Source organism: Patagioenas fasciata, chromosome 31 (assembly GCF_037038585.1).
Source record: "Patagioenas fasciata isolate bPatFas1 chromosome 31, bPatFas1.hap1, whole genome shotgun sequence".
NCBI lineage: Eukaryota > Metazoa > Chordata > Aves > Columbiformes > Columbidae > Patagioenas > Patagioenas fasciata.
Window position 1 is genome coordinate 3,408,072 of NC_092550.1, and position 24,018 is coordinate 3,432,089.

The 24,018-nt window shown below is 60.1% G+C and overlaps 1 protein-coding gene across 6 annotated transcripts in view; it reads right to left on the reverse strand.

The window, feature by feature from the left end:
• The window catches only part of KMT2B (lysine methyltransferase 2B), a 61,425-nt gene that overhangs the window by 10,247 nt on the left and 27,160 nt on the right, over positions 1–24,018 (reverse strand). For 5 of the 6 annotated variants that reach the window (XM_071800553.1, XM_071800554.1, XM_071800555.1 and 2 more), the window contains 12 exons: positions 23,947–24,014; positions 22,988–23,073; positions 22,210–22,313; positions 19,759–19,896; positions 14,104–14,262; positions 9,458–9,578; positions 8,266–8,344; positions 6,298–6,437; positions 5,584–5,718; positions 3,500–3,994; positions 2,420–3,454; positions 2,107–2,374 (listed from right to left, as the gene is read on the reverse strand). In XM_071800553.1, the coding sequence (XP_071656654.1) occupies positions 2,107–2,374; positions 2,420–3,454; positions 3,500–3,994; positions 5,584–5,718; positions 6,298–6,437; positions 8,266–8,344; positions 9,458–9,578; positions 14,104–14,262; positions 19,759–19,896; positions 22,210–22,313; positions 22,988–23,073; positions 23,947–24,014 (2,828 nt within the window). The remainder of the gene's footprint in view (positions 1–2,106; positions 2,375–2,419; positions 3,455–3,499; positions 3,995–5,583; positions 5,719–6,297; positions 6,438–8,265; positions 8,345–9,457; positions 9,579–14,103; positions 14,263–19,758; positions 19,897–22,209; positions 22,314–22,987; positions 23,074–23,946; positions 24,015–24,018) is intronic. The other variant, XM_071800552.1, reaches the window with a different exon arrangement.

A 24,018-nucleotide genomic window follows, 5' to 3' on the forward strand; every position in this document is an offset into this window, starting at 1 on the left:
CTGGGATTGACTGGGATGGACCCAACTGGGATGGACCCAACTGGGATGGACCCAATGACCCAACTGGGATGGACTGGGATGGACCCAACTGGGATGGACCCAATGACCCAACTGGGATTGACTGGGATGGACCCAATTGGGATGGACCCAATGGACCCAACTGGGAGCAACTGGGATGGACCCAATGACCCAACTGGGAGCAACTGGGATGGACCCAACTGGGATGGACCCAATGACCCAACTGGGAGCAACTGGGATGGACCCAGCTGGGATGGACCCAATGACCCAACTGGGATTGATTGGGATGGACCCAACTGGGATGGACCCAATGGACCCAACTGGGATTGACTGGGATGGACCCAACTGGGATGCACCCAACTGGGATGGACCCAACTGGGATTGACTGGGATGGACCCAACTGGGATGGACCCAATGACCCAACTGGGATTGACTGGGATGGACCCAATTGGGATGGACCCAATGGACCCAACTGGGATGGACTGGGATGGACCCAACTGGGATGGACCCAATGGACCCAACTGGGATGGAGTGGGATGGACTCAATGGACCCAACTGGGAGCAACTGGGATGAACGCAATGGACCCAACTGGGAGCAACGGGGATGGACCCAACTGGGATGGACCCAACTGGGATGGACTGGGATGGACCCAACTGGGATGGACTGGGATGGACCCAACTGGGATGGTCCAAATGACCCAAATGGGATTGACTGGGATGGACCCAACTGGGATGGACCCAATGACCCAACTGGGATTGACTGGGATGGACCCAACTGGGATTGACTGGGATGGACCCAACTGGGATGGACCCAATGACCCAAATGGGATTGACTGGGATGGACCCAACTGGGATGGACCCAACTGGGATTGACTGGGATGGACCCAACTGGGATGGACCCAATGACCCAACTGGGATTGATTGGCATGGACCCAACTGGGATGGACCCAACTGGGATGGACCCAATGACCCAACTGGGATGGACTGGGATGGACCCAACTGGGATGGACCCAATGACCCAACTGGGATTGACTGGGATGGACCCAACTGGGATGGACCCAATGGACCCAACTGGGATGGACTGGGATGGACTCAATGGACCCAACTGGGAGCAACTGGGATGAACGCAATGGACCCAAGTGGGAGCAACGGGGATGGACCCAACTGGGATGGACCCAACTGGGATTGACTGGGATGGACCCAACTGGGATGGACCCAACTGGGATTGACTGGGATGGACCCAACTGGGATGGACCCAACTGGGATTGACTGGGATGGACCCAACTGGGATGGACCCAACTGGGATTGACTGGGATGGACCCAACTGGGATGGACCCAACTGGGATGGACCCAACTGGGATTGACTGGGATGGACCCAACTGGGATGGACCCAATGACCCAACTGGGATTGACTGGGATGGACCCAATTGGGATGGACCCAATGACCCAACTGGGAGCAACTGGGATGGACCCAACTGGGATGGACCCAATGACCCAACTGGGATTGACTGGGATGGACCCAACTGGGATGGACCCAATGACCCAACTGGGAGCAACTGGGATGGACCCAACTGGGATGGACCCAATGGACCCAACTGGGAGCAACTGGGATGAACGCAATGGACCCAACTGGAAGCAACTGGGATGGACCCAACTGGGATGGACCCAACTGGGATTGACTGGGATGGATCCAACTGGGATTGACTGGGATGGATCCAACTGGGATGAACCCAATGGACCCAACTGGGATTGATTGGGATAGACCCAACTGGGAGCAACTGGGGCGGACCCAACTGGGATGGACTCAATGACCCAACTGGGAGCAACTGGGATGGACCCAGCTGGGATGGACCCAACTGGGATTGACTGGGATGGACCCAACTGGGATGGACCCAACTGGGATTGACTGGGATGGACCCAACTGGGATGGACCCAACTGGGATTGACTGGGATGGACCCAGCTGGGATGGACCCAACTGGGATGGACTGGGATGGATCCAACTGGGATGGACCCAACTGGGATGGACCCAATGACCCAACTGGGATTGACTGGGACGCTCCCAGTGACCCGCCTGGCCCATCCCTCACCTGGTGTCCCCATTGGTGTCACTGGTCTCGCTGGTGTCCCCGTTGGTGTCCCCAAGCCGTGGCCTCTTGGTCCCCGTCCCCAAGGCGTCCCCGGGGCGTTTGTGTCCCCAAGGGGTCCCCCATTGGCTCCCGGTGACGTCATCGCGGGGGACGGTGACGTCATCGCGGGGGACGGCGTGGCCGTTGGTGGCACCTCCATAGGTGACACTTCCAGGGCCACCGTGTCCGTTGGTGACGCTTCCGGGGGTGATGTCCCCATAGGTGACACCTCCATGGGTGGCATCTCCATAGGTGACACCTCCATGGGTGACACTTCCAAGGCCACCGCGTCCATGGGTGACATCTCCACGGGTGACGTCCCCATTGGTGACATCTCCATGGGTGCCGCGTCCACGGGTGACGTCCCCAGGGCCACCAAGGCCATCGAGGACTCGTCCATGGGTGACACTTCCATGGGTGACACTTCCAGGGCCACCACGGCCATTGGTGACATCTCCATGGGTGGCATCTCCATAGGGGACATTTCCATGGGTGACATCTCCAGGGCCACCACGTCCATTGGTGACATCTCCATGGGTGGCATCTCCATAGGTGACATCTCCAGGGCCACCACGTCCATTGGTGACATCTCCATGGGTGACATCTCCATGGCCACCACGTCCATAGGTGACACTTCCATGGGTGACATCTCCAGGGCCACCACGTCCATAGGTGACATCTCCAGGGCCACCATGTCCATGGGTGACATTTTCAAGGCCACCACGTCCATAGGTGACACTTCCATGGGTGACATCTCCAGGGCCACCACGTCCATAGGTGACATCTCCAGGGCCACCATGTCCATGGGTGACATTTTCAAGGCCACCACGTCCATAGGTGACATCTCCAGGGCCACCACGTCCATAGGTGACACTTCCATGGGTGACATCTCCAGGGCCACCATGGCCATGGGTGACATCTCCAGGGCCACCACGTCCATAGGTGACATCTCCGTAGGTGACATCTCCATGGGTGACATCTCCAGGGCCACCATGTCCATGGGTGACATCTCCAGGGCCACCACGGCCATTGGTGACATCTCCATGGGTGGCATCTCCATGGGTGACATCTCCAGGGCCACCACGTCCATAGGTGACACTTCCATGGGTGACATCTCCAGGGCCACCACGTCCATAGGTGACACTTCCATGGGTGACATCTCCAGGGCCACCACGTCCATAGGTGACATCTCCATGGGTGACATCTCCAGGGCCACCACGTCCATAGGTGCCACCTCCACGGGTGACGTCCCCATTGGTGGCCTCTCCATAGGTGCCACCTCCACGGGTGACGTCCCCAGGGCCACCACCTCCATAGGCGACGTCCCCATTGGCGGCCTCTCCATAGGTGCCACCTCCACGGGTGACGTCCCCATTGGCGCCACCTCCGCGGGTGACGTCCCAGACGGGATACGCGTCGCCCCGATTGTCCCCGTCGTCCTCGTTGTCCCCGTTGTCCCCAACGCTGTTCCTGAGCACGAACTCCAGGATGTCGGAGGGCAGGTGCGACCCCCCCGTTGTCCCTTGTCCCCCCCGTTGTCCCTTGTCCCCCGCGTCCCCCGCGCCGTCCAGCTGCTGGATGTGTGACGGGGGGAGGGGACACAGTGGCCCCCGCGGTGTCACCACGGTGCGGGGGAAGCGGGAGTAGCGCCGGGTGACGTCGTTGTCGTTGTCACCGTCGTCATCGTTGTCCCCGTCGCTGCTGTCGCCCCCCGGGGGTGCCGGGGGGGGTTGGGGACACCGGCGGGTGACAGCGGGGGGGGACACGGGGTGACGCGCCCGCCGGGGGAGGGGAGGGAACTCGGGGTCGCCCGCCGTCAGGATGTGACGGGACAGGGCGGGGGCGGAGCCTGAGGGGACATGGGGACATGGGGACAGAGGGGACATGGGGACAGAGGGGACATGGGGACAGAGGGGACATGGGGGTCAGTGAGGCCCCGTGTCCCCAAATCCCTGTGTCCCCATATCCCCGTGTCCCCCTGTCCCCATATCCCCACACCCCCATGTCCCATGTCCCCCTGTCCCCCCATCCCCATATCCCCCCGTCCCATGTCCCCCTGTCCCCATAGCCCATTGTCCCCACGTCCCCATATCCCCCTGTCCCCACATCCCCATGTCCCATATCCCCCTGTCCCCAGGTCCCCATGTCCCATATCCCCCTGTCCCCTTATTGTCCCCATGTCCCCGCATCCCCCTGTCCCCATACCCCCAGTGTACCCATATCCCCATGTCCCATGTCCCCATGTCCCCCTGTCCCCACATCCCATGTCCCATGTCCCCATCCCCATATCCCATGTCCCCCTGTCCCCCTGTTGTCCCCATATCCCCATATCCCCCTGTCCCCATACCCCCACTGTCCCCATATCCCCCTGTCCCATGTCCCCATGTCCCCTTGTCCCCCTGTCCCCACATCCCCATGTCCCCACATCCCATGTCCCATGTCCCCATGTCCCATATCCCCCTGTCCCCCTATTGTCCCCATGTCCCCATACCCCCACTGTACCCATATCCCCATGTCCCATGTCCCCCTGTCCCCAAATCCCTGTGTCCCCATGTCCCATGTCCCCATATCCCCCTGTCCCCTGTCCCCCTATCCCCACATCCTATGTCCCCCTGTCCCCATATCCCATGTCCCCCTGTCCCCCCATGTCCCCCTGTCCCCACATCCCCATTGTACCCCATGTCCCCCCATCCCCCTGTCCCCATATCCCCATGTCCCATGTCCCCATGTCCCCCTGTCCCCACATCCCATGTCCCATGTCCCCATCCCCATGTCCCCCTGTCTCCCTATTGTCCCCATGTCCCCATCTCCCCCCATCCCCTTGTCCCCCTGTCCCCCATGTCCCATATCTCCATATCCCCCTGTCCCCATACCCCCAGTGTCCCCATATCCCCCTGTCCCCCATGTCCCATATCCCCATATCCCCCTGTCCCCATACCCCCAGTGTCCCCATATCCCCCTGTCCCCATGTCCCCATATCCCCCCATCCCGTTGTCCCCCTATCCCCCTGTCCCCATGTCCCCCTGTCCCCCCATGTCCCCCTATCCCCACATGCCCATTGTACCCCATGTCCCCACATCCCATGTCCCCATCCCCATATCCCATGTCCCCCTGTCCCCCTATTGTCCCCATGTCCCCATCTCCCCCCATCCCCTTGTCCCCCTGTCCCCCATGTCCCATATCCCCATATCCCCCTGTCCCCATACCCCCAGTGTCCCCATATCCCCCTGTCCCATGTCCCCATGTCCCCCCATCCCCCTGTCCCCATATCCCATGTCCCCCTGTCCCATGTCCCCCTGTCCCATGTCCCCATGGCCCCATATCCCATGTCCCCATGTCCCATGTCCCCATATCCCCTGTCCCCATATCCCATATCCCCATGTCCCCATATCCCATGTCCCCATGTCCCCCTGTCCCACGTCCCCTGTCCCCACTCACCGGGGGAGGGGAGGGGGCGGGACGAGCTCCCCGGTCTCCGATTGGGTGAGAAGCCGGGGGGTCCCCTGGGTCGGGGGCTGGGGGGACCCCGAGGACCCTCTGGGGGGGTGGGGGGGGACCCCGGGCTGCTGGCACCTGGGGGGACACAAAGGACAAGGGGGTCAGGGGGGACCCAGGAGTTCGGGAGGGACCCAGGAGTTCGGGAGGGACCCAGGAGTTTGGGGAGGGACCCAGGAGTTCGGGAGGGACCCAAATAGGGGACCCAGGAGTTCGGGGAGGGACCCAAATATGGGACCCAGGAGTTCTGGAGGGACCCAGGAGTTCGGGAGGGACCCAGGAGTTCGGGGAAGGACCCAGGTGTCCGGGAGGGACCCAGGAGTTCAGGGAGGGACCCAGGAGTTCGGGAGGGACCCAGGAGTTCGGGAGGGACCCAGGAGTTCGGGGAGGGACCCAAATAGGGGACCCAGGAGTTCTGGAGGGACCCAGGAGTTCGGGGAGGGACCCAGGAGTTCGGGAGGGACCCAGGAGTTCGGGAGGGACCCAGGCGTCCGGGAGGGACCCAGGAGTTCGGGGAGGGACCCAGGAGTTCGGGGAGGGACCCAGGAGTTCGGGAGGGACCCAGGAGTTCGGGAGGGGACCCAGGAGTTCGGGGGGGGACCCAGGAGTTCGGGAGGGACCCAGGCGTCCGGGAGGGACCCAGGCGTCCGGCCGTACCGTGGGCGATGGTGCGGTTTTCCTCGGGGGGGGTGGGCGGGTGGGGGTCCCCGGGTCCCCCCGGCGGGGTCTCCAGGATGCGGCAGCGGTACCAACAGCGGCGCCGAGCGTCCCGCGTGCTCCAGTAGAGGCGCCAGCACCTGCGCACCAGTGCAGACCAGTATGAACCAGTATAGACCAGTATGAACCAGTATAGACCAGTAGGGACCAGTATAGAACACTATGGACCAGTATAGACCAGTAGCAGTAGGGACCAGTATAGAACACTGTGGACCAGTATAGACCAGTATGAACCAGTATAGAACACTAGGGACCAGTATAGACCAGTAGCAGTAGGGACCAGTATAGAACACTATGGACCAGTATAGAACACTATGGACCAGTATAGAACACTATGGACCAGTATAGACCAGTAGGGACCAGTATAGAACACTGTGGACCAGTATAGACCAGTAGGGACCAGTATAGAACACTATGGACCAGTATAGAACACTATGGACCAGTATAGAACACTATGGACCAGTATAGACCAGTAGGGACCAGTATAGAACACTGTGGACCAGTATAGACCAGTAGGGACCAGTATAGACCAGTATGAACCAGTATAGAACACTAGGGACCAGTATAGAACACTATGGACCAGTATAGACCAGTAGGGACCAGTATAGACCAGTATAGACCAGTAGGGACCAGTATAGAACACTATGGACCAGTATAGACCAGTAGGGACCAGTATAGAACACTATGGACCAGTATAGACCAGTATGAACCAGTATAGAACACTAGGGACCAGTATAGAACACTAGGGACCAGTATAGAACACTATGGACCAGTATAGAACACTAGGGACCAGTATAGAACACTATGGACCAGTATAGACCAGTATGAACCAGTATAGAACACTAGGGACCAGTATAGAACACTAGGGACCAGTATAGAACACTATGGACCAGTATAGACCAGTAGGGACCAGTATAGACCACTAAGGACCAATATAGACGAGTAGAGACCAGTATAGAACACTATGGACCAGTATGGGTCTGGGAGACCCCAAACCCCACCCCCTGTACCCCCAGTCCATCCCAGTCCCCCCAGTTCCTTCCCAGTCCCCCCCAGTCCCTCCCAGTCCCCCCCAATCCCCTCCCATTCCCCCCCAGTTCCTTCCCATTCCCCCCCATTTCCTCCCAGTCCCACCCAGTCCATCCCAGTCCCTCCCAGTTCCTTCCCAGTCCATCCCAGTCCCCCCACTGACCCTCCCAGTCCTTCCCAATCCCATCCCAGTCCCCCCCAGTTCCCTCCCAGTCCATCCCAGTCCCCCTCAGTCCCTCCCAGTTCCTTCCCAGTCCCTTCCAATCCCATCCCAATCGCCCCCCAGTCCTTCCCAGTCCCCCCCATTCCCTCCCAATCCCATCCCAGTCCCCCCAGGTCCTTCCCAGTCCCTCCCATTCCCCCCCATTCCCTCCCAGTCCATCCCAATCCCTCCCAGTTCCTTCCCAGTCCATCCCAGTCCCTCCCAGTCCCCCCCAATCCCTCCCAGTCCATCCCAGTCCCCCCCAGTCCCTCCCAGTTCCCCCCGATCCCTCCCAATCCCCCCAGGTCCATCCCATTCCCCCCCAGTCCCCTCCAGTCCCCCCAGTCCATCCCAGTCCCTCCCAGTCCCCCCTAATCCCCTCCCAATCTCATCCCAGTCCCCCCCAGTTCCTTTCCATTCCCCCCCAGTCCCCTCCCAGTTCCTCCCAGTCCCCCCCATTCCCTCCCAGTCCATCCCAGTCCCCCCACTGACCCTCCCAGTCCTTCCCAATCCCATCCCAGTCCCCCCAGTTCTTTCCCATTCCCTCCCATTCCCTCCCAGTGCCCCCCAGTCCCTTCCAATCCCATCCCATTCCCCCCCAGTCCCTCCCATTGACCCTCCCAGTCCCTCCCAGTACACCCAGTCCCTCCCAGTATAACCAGTATGGCGCTGCTCACTGGAAGCCGACCGGGAAGAGCCGCCCCCCGCTCTCCGACAGCTCCGTCAGCGCCCCCAGGGTGTCGATGCGGATGGAGCCTGCACCCCAAAATAGGGACCCCCTGAGCACCCATGGGTGCCCCCGACCCCCCCCAGCACCCATGGGTGCCCCCGACCCCCCCCCCCCCCAAAACAGGGACCCCCAAAATAGGGACCCCCCTGAGCACCCATGGGTGCCCCCGACCCCCCCCAGCACCCATGGGTGCCCCTGACCCCCCCAAAACAGGGACCCCCAAAATAGGGACCCCCAAAATAGGGACCCCCCTGAGCACCCATGGGTGCCCCCGACCCCCCCCAGCACCCATGGGTGACCCTGACCCCCCCCCCCCCCCAAACAGGGACCCCCAAAAGCCCCAAATCAGGGACCCCCCCTGAGCACCCATGGGTGACCCTGACCCCCCCCCCCAAAACAGGGACCCCCAAAATCCCTAAATTAGGGACCCCCCCAGCACCCATGGGTGCCCCTGACCCCCCCCCCCCCCAAAACAGGGACCCCCAAAAGCCCCAAATTAGGGACCCCCCCCAGCACCCATGGGTGCCCCTGACCCCCCCCCCCAAAACAGGGACCCCCAAAATAGGGACCCCCCTGAGCACCCATGGGTGCCCCTGACCCCCCCCCAAAACAGGGGACCCCCAAAATCCCCAAATCAGGGACCCCCCCAGCACCCATGGGTGCCCCCGACCCCCCCCCCAAAACAGGGACCCCCAAAATCCCCAAATCAGGGACCCCCCTGAGCACCCATGGGTGCCCCTGACCCCCAAATCAGGGACCTGGGACCCCAAAATCAGGGATCCCCCCCCCAAAACCCATGGGTGCTCCTGGGACCCCAAAACAGGGACCCCCCAAAATTAGGGACCCCCCCCAGCACCCATGGGTGCCCCTGAACCCCCAAATCAGAGACACCCAAACCCAGGAACCCCCAAACCCGGGACCCCCCCAGCACCCATGGGTGCCCCCAACCCCCCCAAATCAGTGACCCCAAGTCCCCCCAAACCCCCCCCAAACCCCCATTAAACCCCCATAAAACCCCCATTAAACCCCCAAACCCCCCCCCTTGGGTGCCCCCCACCCCCCCAAAAGCCAAGGGGGGACCCCAAAAGCCACAGGGGGGACCCCAAAACACAAGGGGGGACCCCAAAACCCCCCCGTACCAATGCTCATGTGGACGCTGTCGGGCTCCAGCCCCCCCAGGAACTTGCGCTTGAGGGTGAGCCCCCCAAAATCCACAAAGACCCGGCGAAGCACCGAGAACCCCCCCTCGGGAACCAGGGCCTGGAACAGCACCCATGGGTGCACCCCCAGTCACCCACCCACCCGTGGCACCCAAAATGACCCAAAACACCCCGAAAATCCACCCAAAAATGACCCAAAATGACCCCAAAGTGGACCCAAAGTCCCGTGGTAATGACCCCAAATCCCCCCATAATGACCCAAAATGACCCCCCCAGCACCCATGGGTGCACCCCCAGTCACCCACCCACCCGTGGCACCCAAAATGACCCAAAACACCCCGAAAATCCACCCAAAAATGACCCAAAATGACCCCAAAGTGGACCCAAAGTCCCGCGGTAATGACCCCAAATCCCCCCATAATGACCCAAAATGACCCCCCCCAGCACCCATGGGTGCACCCCCAGTCACCCACCCACCCGTGACACCCAAAATGACCCAAAATGGACCAAAAATGACCCAAAAATGACCCAAAATGGACCCAAAATGACCCCAAATTCGACCCAAAGTCCCGTGGTAATGACCCCAAATCCCCCCATAATGACCCAAAATGACCCCCCCAGCACCCATGGGTGCACCCCCAGTCACCCACCCACCCGTGGCACCCAAAATGACCCAAAACACCCCGAAAATCCACCCAAAAATGACCCAAAATGACCCCAAAGTGGACCCAAAGTCCCGTGGTAATGACCCCAAATCTCCCCATAATGACCCAAAATGACCCCCCCAGCACCCATGGGTGCACCCCCAGTCACCCACCCACCCGTGGCACCCAAAATGACCCAAAACACCCCGAAAATCCACCCAAAAATGACCCAAAATGGACCCAAAATGACCCCAAAGTGGACCAAAGTCCCATGGTAATGACCCCAAATCCCCCCATAATGACCCAAAATGACCCCCCCAGCACCCATGGGTGCACCCCCAGTCACCCACCCACCCGTGGCACCCAAAATGACCCAAAATGACCCAAAAATGACCCAAAATGGACCCAAAATGACCCCAAAGTGGACCCAAAGTCCCGTGGTAATGACCCCAAATCCCCCCATAATGACCCAAAATGACCCCCCCAGCACCCATGGGTGCACCCCCAGTCACCCACCCACCCGTGACACCCAAAGGGACCCAAAATCCACCCAAAATGACCCAAAATGACCCAAAAATGACCCAAAATGGACCCAAAATGATCCCAAAGTGGACCCAAAGTCCCGTGGTAATGACCCCAAATCCCCCCATAATGACCCAAAATGACCCCCCCCAGCACCCATGGGTGCACCCCCAGTCACCCACCCACCCGTGGCACCCAAAGGGACCCAAAATGACCCAAAATCCACCCAAAATGACCCCAAAGTGGACCAAAGTCCCATGGTAATGACCCCAAATCCCCCCATAATGACCCAAAATGACCCCCCCCAGCACCCATGGGTGCACCCCCAGTCACCCACCCACCCGTGGCACCCAAAATGACCCAAAATGGACCCAAAATGACCCAAAATGGACCCAAAATGACCCCAAAGTGGACCCAAAGTCCCATGGTAATGACCCCAAATCCCCCCATAATGACCCAAAATGACCCCCCCAGCACCCATGGGTGGGGCTCAGGGTGCTGGGCACCCATGGGTGCTCAACACTAAACCCCCTTGTAATGCCCCCAAATCCCCCCCAAACCCCCCAATAACTCCCCCAAAACCCCCAATAACTCCCCCAAAGCTCCCCCATAATGACCCAATATCCCCCCAAAATGACCCCAAATCCCCCCATAACGACCCCAAATGACCCCCCCAGCACCCATGGGTGCTCAACACACTCAAGTTCTCCATTGCACCCCAATGCCTCCCAGTGCCCCAAACCCCCCAATAACTCCCCCAAACCCCCCAATAACTCCCCCAAACCCCCAATAACTCCCCCATAATCCCCCAATAACCCCCCAAAATGACCCCAAATCCCCCCATAACGACCCCAAATCCCCCCAGCACCCATGGGTGGGTCTCAGGGTGCTGGGCACCCATGGGTGCTCAACACTAAACCCCCCCAAAACCCCCAATAACTCCCCCCAAACCCCCCAATAATGCCCCAATATCCCCCCAAAATGACCCCAAATCCCCCCATAACGACCCCAAATGACCCCCCCAGCACCCACGGGTGGGGCTCAGGGTGCTGGGCACCCATGGGTGCTCAACACTAAACCCCCCAAAATCCCCCCTAAAACCCCCAATAACTCCCCTAAAACCCCCAATAACTCCCCCAAACCCCCCAATATACCCCCATAATCCCCCAAATCCCCCCCATAATGACCCCATATCCCCCCAAAATGACCCCAAATCCCCCCATAACAACCCCAAATGACCCCCCCAGCACCCATGGGTGCTCAACACACTCAAGTTCTCCATTGCACCCCAATGCCTCCCAGTGCCCCAAACCCCCCAATATCTCCCCCAAACCCCCCAATAACTCCCCCATAATGACCCAATATCCCCCCATACTGACCCCAAATCCCCCCATAACGACCCCAAATGACCCCCCAGCACCCACGGGTGGGGCTCAGGGTGCTGGGCACCCGTGGGTGCTCAACACTAAACCCCCCAAAATCCCCCTTAAAACCCCCAATAACCCCCCAAAATGCCCCAATATCCCCCCATAATGACCCAATAACCCCCCAAAATGACCCCAAATCCCCCCATAATGACCCCAAATCCCCCCCAGCACCCATGGGTGGGGCTCAGGGTGCTGGGCACCCATGGGTGCTCAACACTAAACCCCCCAATAACTCCCCCAAAACCCCCAATAAACCCCCATAACTCCCCCATAATGACCCAAAAACCCCCCATACTGACCCCAAATCCCCCCATAACGACCCCAAATGACCCCCAGCACCCATGGGTGCTCAACACTAAACCCCCCAATAACTCCCCCAAAACCCCCAATAAACCCCCATAATGCCCCAAAAACCCCCCATAATGCCCCAATAACCCCCCATAATGACCCCATATCCCCCCAAAATGACCCCAAATCCCCCCATAACGACCCCAAATCCCCCCCAGCACCCATGGGTGGGGCTCAGGGTGCTGGGCACCCATGGGTGCTCAACACTAAACCCGCCATAACTCCCCCAAATCCCCCCCATAATGCCCCAATATCCCCCCATAATGACCCCATATCCCCCCATAACGACCCCAAATGACCCCCAGCACCCATGGGTGCTCAACACTAAACCCCCCAATAACTCCCCCAAAACCCCCAATAACCCCCCATAATGCCCCAAAAACCCCCCATAATGCCCCAATAACCCCCCATAATGACCCCATATCCCCCCAAAATGACCCAATAACCCCCCATAACGACCCCAAATGACCCCCCCAGCACCCATGGGTGGGGCTCAGGGTGCTGGGCACCCATGGGTGCTCAACACACTCAACTTCTCCATTGCACCCCAATGCCTCCCAGTGCCCCAAACCCCCCAATAACTCCCCCAAACCCCCCAATATCCCCCCAAAATGACCCCAAATCCCCCCAAAATGACCCCAAATCCCCCCATAACGACCCCAAATCCCCCCCAGCACCCACGGGTGGGGCTCAGGGTGCTGGGCACCCATGGGTGCTCAACACTAAACCCCCCCAAAACCCCCAATAACTCCCCCAAACTCCCCCATACTGACCCCAAATCCCCCCATAACGACCCCAAATCCCCCCCAGCACCCATGGGTGGGGCTCAGGGTGCTGGGCACCCATGGGTGCTCAACACTAAACCCCCCAAAATCCCCCCTAAAACCCCCAATAACCCCCCCATAGCTCCCCCATAATGCCCCAATATCCCCCCAAAATGACCCCAAATCCCCCCATAACGACCCCAAATCCCCCCCAGCACCCATGGGTGCTCAACACTAAACCCCCCCAAAACCCCCAATAACTCCCAATATCCCCCCCAAAACCCCCAATATACCCCCATAATGCCCCAAAAACCCCCCATAATGACCCATTATCCCCCCAAAATGACCCCAAATCCCCCCATAACGACCCCAAATGACCCCCCCAGCACCCATGGGTGCTCAACACACTCAAGTTCTCCATTGCACCCCAATGCCTCCCAGTGCCCCAAACCCCCCAATAACTCCCCCATAATGCCCCAATAACCCCCCATACTGACCCCAAATCCCCCCAAAATGACCCCAAATCCCCCCATAACGACCCCAAATGACCCCCCCAGCACCCATGGGTGGGGCTCAGGGTGCTGGGCACCCATGGGTGCTCAACACTAAATCCCCTTGTAATGCCCCCAAATCCCCCAATATCCCCCCCAAAAGCCCCAATAACTCCCCCAAACTACCCCAAAATGACCCCATATCCCCCCATAACGACCCCAAATGACCCCCCCAGCACCCACGGGTGGGGCTCAGGGTGCTGGGCACCCATGGGTGCTCAACACACTCAAGTTCTCCATTGCACCCCAATGCCTCCCAGTGCCCCAAATCCCCCCCAAACCCCCCAATAACTCCCCCAAACTGCCCCAATAACCCCCCAAACCGACGCGGGACCCCCCCCCGGCCCCCCAGCACCCATGGGCGCTCACGGTGCCGTCGAGCAGGCGCCGGTGCCGGCGGCAGAAGACGCGTTTGTCGGCCTGGAAGGCGGCGCGGCGGCGCCGGGCGCACATGAAGTGGAAATTGGAGACGCAGGTGGCCAAACAGCACCCCACGGTGGCCCCGGGGCGGCCGCAGTGCTCGCAGCGCTGGGGGGGGCACCCGTGGGTGGGGGGCACCCGTGGGTGCTCCATACACCCCAAAATACCCCCCGAAATGGGCAAGAATTGGGCCCGAAATCATGGGAATTGCACCCAAATTTGGACCTGAAATGAAGACCCTGAACCCCAATAAGACCCCATAGGGGTTTATAGGGATTTGGGGGGAGCACCCATGGGTGGGGGGCACCCGTGGGTGCTCCATACACCCCAAAATACCCCCCCAAATGGGCAAGAATTGGGCCCGAAATCATGGGAATTGCACCCAAATTTGGACCTGAAATGAAGACCCTGAACCCCAATAAGACCCCATAGGGGTTTATAGGGATTTGGGGGGAGCACCCATGGGTGGGGGGCACCCGTGGGTGCTCCATACACCCCAAAATACCCCCCAAAATGGGCAAGAATTGGGCCCGAAATCATGGGAATTGCACCCAAATTTGGACTTGAATTAAGACTCTGAACCACAATAAGACCCCAAGGGGATTTGGGGGAGCACCCATGGGTGGGGGGCACCCGTGGGTGCTCCATACCCCCCAAAATACCCCCCAAAATGAGAAAGAATTGGGCCCGAAATCATGGGAATTGCACCCAAATTTGGACTTGAAATGAGGACCCTGAACCCCAATAAGACCCTGAACCCCAATAAGACCCCAAAGGGATCATGGGGACCCAAGGGGGGAACCAATGGGTGGGGGGCACCCATGGGTGCTCGATACCCCCCAAAATGAGCAAGAATTGGGCCCGAAATCATGGGAATTGCACCCAAATTTGGACCTGAAATGAAGACCCTGAACCCCAATAAGACCCCGAACCCCAATAAGACCCCATAGGGGATCATGGGGACCCAAGGGGGGAACCAATGGGTGGGGGGCACCCATGGGTGCTCGATACCCCCCCAAATGAGAAAGAATTGGGCCCAAAATCATGAGAATTGCACCCAAATTTGGACCTGAAATGAAGACCCTGAACCCCAATAAGACCCTGAACCCCAATAAGACCCCATAGGGGATCATGGGGACCCAAGGGGGGAACCAATGGGTGGGGGGCACCCATGGGTGCTCGACACCCCCAAAAATACCCCCCCAAATGAGAAAGAATTGGGCCCGAAATCATGGGAATTCAACCCAAATTTGGACTTGAATTAAGACTCTGAACCACAATAAGACCCCAAGGGGATTTGGGGGGAGCACCCATGGGTGGGGGGCACCCGTGGGTGCTCAACACCCCCCCAAATGAGCAAGAATTGGAACCGAAATCATGGGAATTGCACCCAAATTTGGACCTGAAATGAAGACCCTGAACCCCAATAAGACCCCGAACCCCAATAAGACCCCATAGGGGATCATGGGGACCCAAGGGGGGAACCAATGGGTGGGGGGCACCCGTGGGTGCTCAACACCCCCCCAAAATGATCAAGAATTGGACCTGAAATCATGGGAATTGCACCCAAATTTGGACCTGAAATGAAGACCCTGAACCCCAATAAGACCCCATAGGGGATCATGGGGACCCAAGGGGGGAACCAATGGGTGGGGGGCACCCATGGGTGCTCAACACCCCCCAAAATACCCCCCAAAATGAGAAAGAATTGGGCCCGAAATCATGGGAATTGCACCCAAATTTGGACCTGAAATGAAGACCCCGAACCCCAATAAGACCCCGAACCCCAATAAGACCCCAAGGGGATCATGGGGACCCAAGGGGGGAACCAATGGGTGGGGGGCACCCGTGGGTGCTCGACACCCCCCAAAATACCCCCCAAAATGGGCAAGAATTGGGCCCGAAATCATGGGAATTGCACCCAAATTTGGACCTGAAATGAAGACCCTGAACCCCAATAAGACCCTGAACCCCAATAAGACCCCGAACCCCAATAAGACCCCAAAGGGGTTTATAGGGATTTGGGGGGAGCACCCATGGGTGGGGGGCACCCATAGGTGCTTGATACCCCCCAAAATACCCCCCCAAATGAGCAAGAATTGGGCCCGAAATCATGGGAATTCAACCCAAATCTGAACTTGAATTAAGACCCTGAACCCCAATAAGACCCCAAGGGGATTTGGGGGGAGCACCCATGGGTGGGGGGCACCCATAGGTGCTCGATACCCCCCAAAATGAGCAAGAATTGGGCCCGAAATCATGGGAATTGCACCCAAATTTGGACCTGAAATGAAGACCCTGAACCCCAATAAGACCCCAAACCCCAATAAGACCCCATAGGGGATCATGGGGACCCAAGGGGGGAACCAATGGGTGGGGGGCACCCATGGGTGCTCGATACCCCCCAAAATACCCCCCAAAATGGGCAAGAATTGGGCCCGAAATCATGGGAATTCAACCCAAATTTGGACTTGAATTAAGACTCTGAACCCCAATAAGACCCCAAGGGGATTTGGGGGGGCACCCATGGGTGGGGGGCACCCGTGGGTGCTCAACACCCCCCCCAAAATGATCAAGAATTGGACCTGAAATCATGGGAATTGCACCCAAATTTGGACCTGAAATGAAGACCCTGAACCCCAATAAGACCCTGAACCCCAATAAGACCCCAAAGGGATCATGGGGACCCAAGGGGGGAACCAATGGGTGGGGGGCACCCATGGGTGCTCGACACCCCCCAAAATACCCCCCCAAATGAGCAAGAATTGGGCCCGAAATCATGGGAATTGCACCCAAATTTGGACTTGAATTAAGACTCTGAACCCCAATAAGACCCCAAGGGGATTTGGGGGGAGCACCCATGGGTGGGGGGCACCCATGGGTGCTCGATACCCCCCAAAATACCCCCCAAAATGAGAAAGAATTGGGCCCAAAATCATGGGAATTGCACCCAAATTTGGACCTGAAATGAAGACCCTGAACCCCAATAAGACCCCAAAGGGATTATGGGGACCCAAGGGGGGAACCAATGGGTGGGGGGCACCCATGGGTGCTCGATACCCCCCCAAAATGATCAAGAATTGGGCCCGAAATCATGGGAATTGCACCCAAATTTGGACCTGAAATGAAGACCCTGAACCCCAATAAGACCCCGAACCCCAATAAGACCCCATAGGGGATCATGGGGACCCAAGGGGGGAACCAATGGGTGGGGGGCACCCGTGGGTGCTCAACACCCCCCCAAAATGATCAAGAATTGGACCTGAAATCATGGGAATTGCACCCAAATTTGGACCTGAAATGAAGACCCTGAACCCCAATAAGACCCTGAACCCCAATAAGACCCCATAGGGGATCATGGGGACCCAAGGGGGGAACCAATGGGTGGGGGGCACCCATGGGTGCTCAACACCCCCCAAATGATCAAGAATTGGACCCGAAATCATGGGAATTGCACCCAAATTTGGACCTGAAATGAAGACCCTGAACCCCAATAAGACCCCAAACCCCAATAAGACCCCATAGGGGATCATGGGGACCCAAGGGGGGAACCAATGGGTGGGGGGCACCCGTGGGTGCTCAACACCCCCCAAAATACCCCCCAAATGAGAAAGAATTGGGCCCGAAATCATGGGAATTGCACCCAAATTTGGACCTGAAATGAAGACCCTGAACCCCAATAAGACCCCGAACCCCAATAAGACCCCATAGGGGATCATGGGGACCCAAGGGGGGAACCAATGGGTGGGGGGCACCCATGGGTGCTCAACACCCCCCAAAATACCCCCCCAAATGAGAAAGAATTGGGCCCGAAATCATGGGAATTCAACCCAAATTTGGACTTGAATTAAGACTCTGAACCCCAATAAGACCCCAAGGGGATTTGGGGGGAGCACCCATGGGTGGGGGGCACCCATAGGTGCTCGACACCCCCCCAAATGAGCAAGAATTGGGCCCGAAATCATGGGAATTGCACCCAAATTTGGACCTGAAATGAAGACCCTGAACCCCAATAAGACCCCAAACCCCAATAAGACCCCATAGGGGATCATGGGGACCCAAGGGGGGAACCAATGGGTGGGGGGCACCCGTGGGTGCTCCATACCCCCCAAAATACCCCCCCAAATGAGCAAGAATTGGGCCCGAAATCATGGGAATTCAACCCAAATCTGAACCCCCACATCAGATTCCAGCCCCATAACCAACCCCCCCAGCCCCATAAGTGCCCTCCAGCCCCATAAGTGCTCCCCCCAGCACCCATGGGTGCCCCTCATCACCCATGGGTGCTCCCATGGATGCCCCAAAATTGCCATTTACACCCCCATAACCAACCCCCCCAGCCCCATAAGTGTCTCCCCCAGCCCCATAAGTGCCCCCCAGCCCCATAAGTGGCCCCTGGATGCCCCCCAGCACCCATGGGTGCTCCCCCAGCTGCCCCAAACTCACCACTTTACCCCCCAAAATCGCCGTTTAAACCCCCATAACCAACCCCCCCAGCCCCATAAGTGTCCCCCCCAGCCCCATAGGTGCCCCCCAGCCCCACAGCTGCCCCATAAGTACCATCTGGTGCCTCCCAGCACCCATGGGTGCTCCCCTGGATGCCCCAAAATTGCCATTTAAACCCCCATATTTGTCTTCCACAGCCCCATAAGTGTCCCCCCCAGCCCCATAGGTGCCCCCCAGCCCCACAGCTGCCCCATAAGTACCATCTGGTGCCCCCCAGCACCCATGGGTGCTCCCCTGGATGCCCCAAAATTGCCATTTAAACCCCCATAACCAACCCCCCCCAGCCCCATAAGTGTCCCCCCCAGCCCCATAAGTGCCCCCCAGCCCCATAGATGCCCCATAAGTACCATCTGGTGCCTCCCAGCACCCATGGGTGCTCCCCTGGATGCCCCAAAATTGCCATTTAAACCCCCATATTTGTCTTCCACAGCCCCATAAGTGTCCCCCCCAGCCCCATAAGTGCCCCCCAGCCCCATAGCTGCCCCATAAGTACCATCTGGTACCTCCCAGCACCCATGGGTGCTCCCCCAGATGCCCCAAAATTGCCATTTACACCCCCATAACCAACCCCCCCAGCCCCATAAGTGTCCCCCCCAGCCCCATAAGTGCCCCCCAGCCCCATAAGTGGCCCCTGGATGCCCCCCAGCACCTATGGGTGCTCCCCCAGCTGCCCCAAACTCACCACTTTACCCCCCAAAATCGCCATTTAAACCCCCATAACCAACCCCCCCAGCCCCATAAGTGTCCCCCCCAGCCCCATAGGTGCCCCCCAGCCCCATAGCTGCCCCATAAGTACCATCTGGTGCCTCCCAGCACCCATGGGTGCTCCCCTGGATGCCCCAAAATTGCCATTTAAACCCCCATAACCAACCCCCCCAGCCCCATAAGTGTCTCCCCAGCCCCATAAGTGCCCCCCCAGCCCCATAAGTGGCCCCTGGATGCCCCCCAGCACCCATGGGTGCTCCCCCAGCTGCCCCAAACTCGCCACTTTACCCCCCAAAATCGCCGTTTAAACCCCCATAACCACCCCCCCAGCCCCATAAGTGTCTCCCCCAGCCCCCTAAGTGCTCCCCAGCCCCACAGCTGCCCCATAAGTACCATCTGGCGCCCCCTGGCCACGGCCGCGTGCACGTTGCGCAGCGCCCCGTCCCCGTCCTCCTGCACCTCGGCCGACCAGAGCGCGCAGTTCACGTGGGCCCACTCGTCCTGCCCCATATACAGCAGCCGGCCCGCGTCCTGTGGGGTGAACCGGCACCTATAGGGACCTATAGGTACCTATAGAACCTACTGACACCCATAGAGATCCATAGAGATCCATAGAGAACCATAAAGATCAATAGAGAACCATAGAGATCAATAGAGAACCATAGAGACCAACAGGGAACCATAGAGACCAATAGCGAACCATAGAGTACCAGAAAACCCCACCCATTGACCCCCACCCATTGACCCCCATTGACCCCCCACCCATTGACCCCCACCCATTGACCCTCATTGACCCCCATTGCCCCCAACCCATTGACCCCTCCTCATTGACCCCCACCCATTCCTCCCCATTGACCCCCACCCATTGACCCCCACCCATTGATCCCCATTGACCCCTCCCCATTGACCCCCATTGATCCCCCACCCACTGACCCCCACCCATTGACCCTTCCCCATTGACCCCCACCCATTGACCCCCACTGATCCCTCCCCATAACCCCCATTGACCCCCACCCATTGACCCCCATTGATCCCCACCCATTGACCCCTCCCCATTGACCCCCACCAACTCCTCCCAATTGACCCCCATTGACCCCTCCCCATTGCCCCCCATCCATTGACCCCCACCCATTGACCCCCATTGACTCCCCACCCATCGACCCCCACCCATTGACCCCCATTGACCCCTCCCCATTGACCCCCACCCATCGATCCCTACTCATTGACCCCCATCCATTGACCTCTCCTCATTGACCCCCACCCATTGACCCCCATTGACCTCCATTGACCCCCCACCCATTGATCCCCCACCCATTGACCCCCACGCACTGACCCCTCCCCATTGACTCCCACCCATTGACCCCTCCCCATAACCCTCATTGACCCCCCACCCATTAACCCCCACCCATTGACCCCTCCCCATTGACCCCCACCCATTGACTCCCATTAACCCCCCACTGACCCCCACCCATTGACCCCCACCCACTGACCCCCATTGACTCCTCCCCATTGACCCCCATCCATTGACCCCCCCGTTGCCCCCCACACATTGACCCCCATTGACCCCCACCCATTAACCTCTTCTCATTGACCCCCACCCACTGACCTCCATTGACCCACATCCATTGACCCCCACCCATTGACCCTCATTGACCCCCACCCATTGACCTCTCCTCATTGACCCCCACCCATTGACCCCCATTGACCCCTCCCCATTGACCCCCATCCATTGACCCCCACCCATTGACCCCTCCCCATTGACCCCCATTGACCCCCACCCATTGACCCCCACCCATTGACCCCCATTGACCCCCACCCATTGACCACCACCCATTGACCCCTCCCCATTGCCCCCCATTGCCCCCCACCCATTGACCCCTCCCCATTGCCCCCCATTGCCCCCCACCCATTGACCCCCATTGACCCCCCACCCATTGACCCCCATTGATCCCCACCCATTGACTCCCATTGACCCCTCCCCATTGCCCCCTCCCCATTGACCCCCACCCATTGACCCCCACCCATTGACCCCCACCCATTGACCCCCACCGACTCCTCCCCATTGACCCCAATTGACCACCACCCATTGACCCCCACCCATTCACTCCCATTAACCCCTCCTCATTGACCCCCACCCATTGACCCCCACTGACTCCTCCCCATTGACCCCAATTGACCCTCCCCCCATTGACCCCCACCCATTGACCCCCACCCATTGATCCCCACCCATTGACCCCTCCTCATCGCCCCCCACAAATTGCCCCCTCCCCATTGACCCCCACCCATTGACCCCTCCCCATTGACCCCCACCGACTCCTCCCCATTGACCCCAATTGACCCCCCCCATTGACCCCCCCCATTGACCCCCACCCATTGCCCCCCACCCATTGACCCCCCACCCATTGACCCTCATTGACCCCCATCCATTGACCTCTCCTCATTGACCCCCATTGACCCCCCACCCAATGACCCCTCCCCATTGACCCCCCACCCATTGATCCCCATTGACCCCTCCCCATTGCCCCCCATTGACCCCCACCCATTGACCCCCACCCATTGACCCCCACCCATTGCCCCCCACCCATTGATCCCCATTGACTCCCCACCCATTGACCCACATTGACCCCCACCCATTGACCCCCACCCATTGATCCCCATTGACTCCCCACCCATTGACCCACATTGACCCCCACCCATTGACCCCCACCCATTGACCCCCCACCCATTGACCCACATTGACCCCCCCCCATTGACCCCCACCCATTGACCCACATTGACCCCCCCCCATTGCCCCCCACCCATTGTCCCCCACCCACTGCCCCCCACCCACTGCCCCCCCCCCACCTGCGCGGGCTGGTCCCCCGTGGTCAGGCAGAGGGCGCAGAGCCGCTCGTCCGCCCCTCCCCCGCCCGCCGCCTTGGGCACCGCTGGCTCCGCCCCCTCGGGGCCTGGGGGGGGGGAGGGGAGGGGTGGGGTCAGCAGGGGGCGGGGCGAAAGGGACCCAGGCGTCCGGGTGTCCCCTTCACCCCCCATAGGGGACCCAGGTGTCCAAGGAGCCCCCACAAGGGACCCAGGCGTCCGGGTGCTTCCCTACCCCCCAATAGGGGACCCAGGCATCCGGGAGCCCCCCACCAAGGGACCCAGGCGTCCGGGATCCCCCCTCCCCCCTATAGGGGACCCAGGTGTCCCCTTCACCCCCCATAGGGGACCCAGGCATCCTGGACCCCCCAACAAGGGACCCAGGCGTCCGGGATCTCCCCTTCCCCCTATAAGGGACCCAGGTGTCCCCCTCCCCCACAAAGGGACCCAGGCGTCCGGGAGCCCCCCTCCCCCCTATAGGGGACCCAGGTGACCCCTCCCCCACAAAGGGACCCAGGCGTCCGGGAGCCCCCTCTCCCCCTTCCCCTCCCCCCCTTCACCCCCCATAGGGGACCCAGGCGTCCGGGATCCCCCCTTCCCCCTATAAGGGACCCAGGTGTCCCCCTCCCCCCCAGTAGGGGACCCAGGCATCCGGGGACCCCCCCACAAGGGACCCAGGCATCCGGGAACCCCCCATCCCCCACTAAGGGACCCAGGTGTCCCCTTCCCCCCACATAGGGGACCCAGGCGTCCGGGCGCTCACCGGGGGATGTCGGGGGGTCCGGGGGGGTCCCCATTGCGTAGTTGTGATCGGGCGATGGGGGGGGCACCACCTGGGGCAGCCGCCCGCTGGGGGGGGGTCAGCACCCCAAAAATACCCCCAAAACCCCCCCTAACTGACCCTGGGACCCCCAACCCCCCCCCCCCCCCGAGCCCCCCCAAGTTTAAGACCCCTCCCTTTTTCTGGCCCCTCCCCTTTTCTGGCCCCGCCCCCTCAATTGCCCCACCCCCTTGACCTCCCTTTTTGGCCCCACCCCCCTTTTGACTCCGCCCCCCTCACTTGACCCCACCCATCCCCTCTTCTGGCCCCTCCCACTTCGCTGGCCCCACCCCTCCCTCCCTTCTCTGACCCCTCCCCCTTTTGACTCCACCCCTCCCCTCTTCTGGCCCCTCCCCCTTTCCTGACCCCGCCCCCCTTTTGACCCCTCCCCTTTTCTGACTCCACTCCTCCCCTCTCCTGGCCCCGCCCCCTTCTGTTCCCGCCCATTTTTCTGACCCCGCCCCCTTTTCTGGTCCCTCCCCTTTCTGACTTCGCCCCCCCTCACTTGACCCCACCCATCCCCTCTTCTGGCTCCGCCCCCTTTTGGCCCTCCCACTTCTCTGGCTCCTCCCCTTTCGACCCCTCCCCTTTTCTTGCCCCACCCCCTCACTTGACCCACCCCTCCCCCTTCCCTGGCTCCTCCCCCTTTTTCTGGCCCCGCCCCTCCAAATGACCCCACCCCCTCACTTAACCCCACCCCTCCCTTCTCTGGCTCCTCCCCCTCAAATGACCCCACCCCTCCATGACCCCTCAACTTTCTTGGCCCCACCCCTTCACATAACCCCACCCCCTTTCCTGGTCCCCCTTTTGGCCCCACCCCCTCACATGACCCCTCCCCCACTTGACCCCACCCCTGGCCCCACCCCCTTTGGCCCCGCCCCCTTTGCCCCTCCCCCTCTCACCCGGCCCCTCCCCCGCTGCAGCTCAGGGCGTCTCTGATGTCGAACCCGGGAAAGGCGCCGCCCATCAGCTGG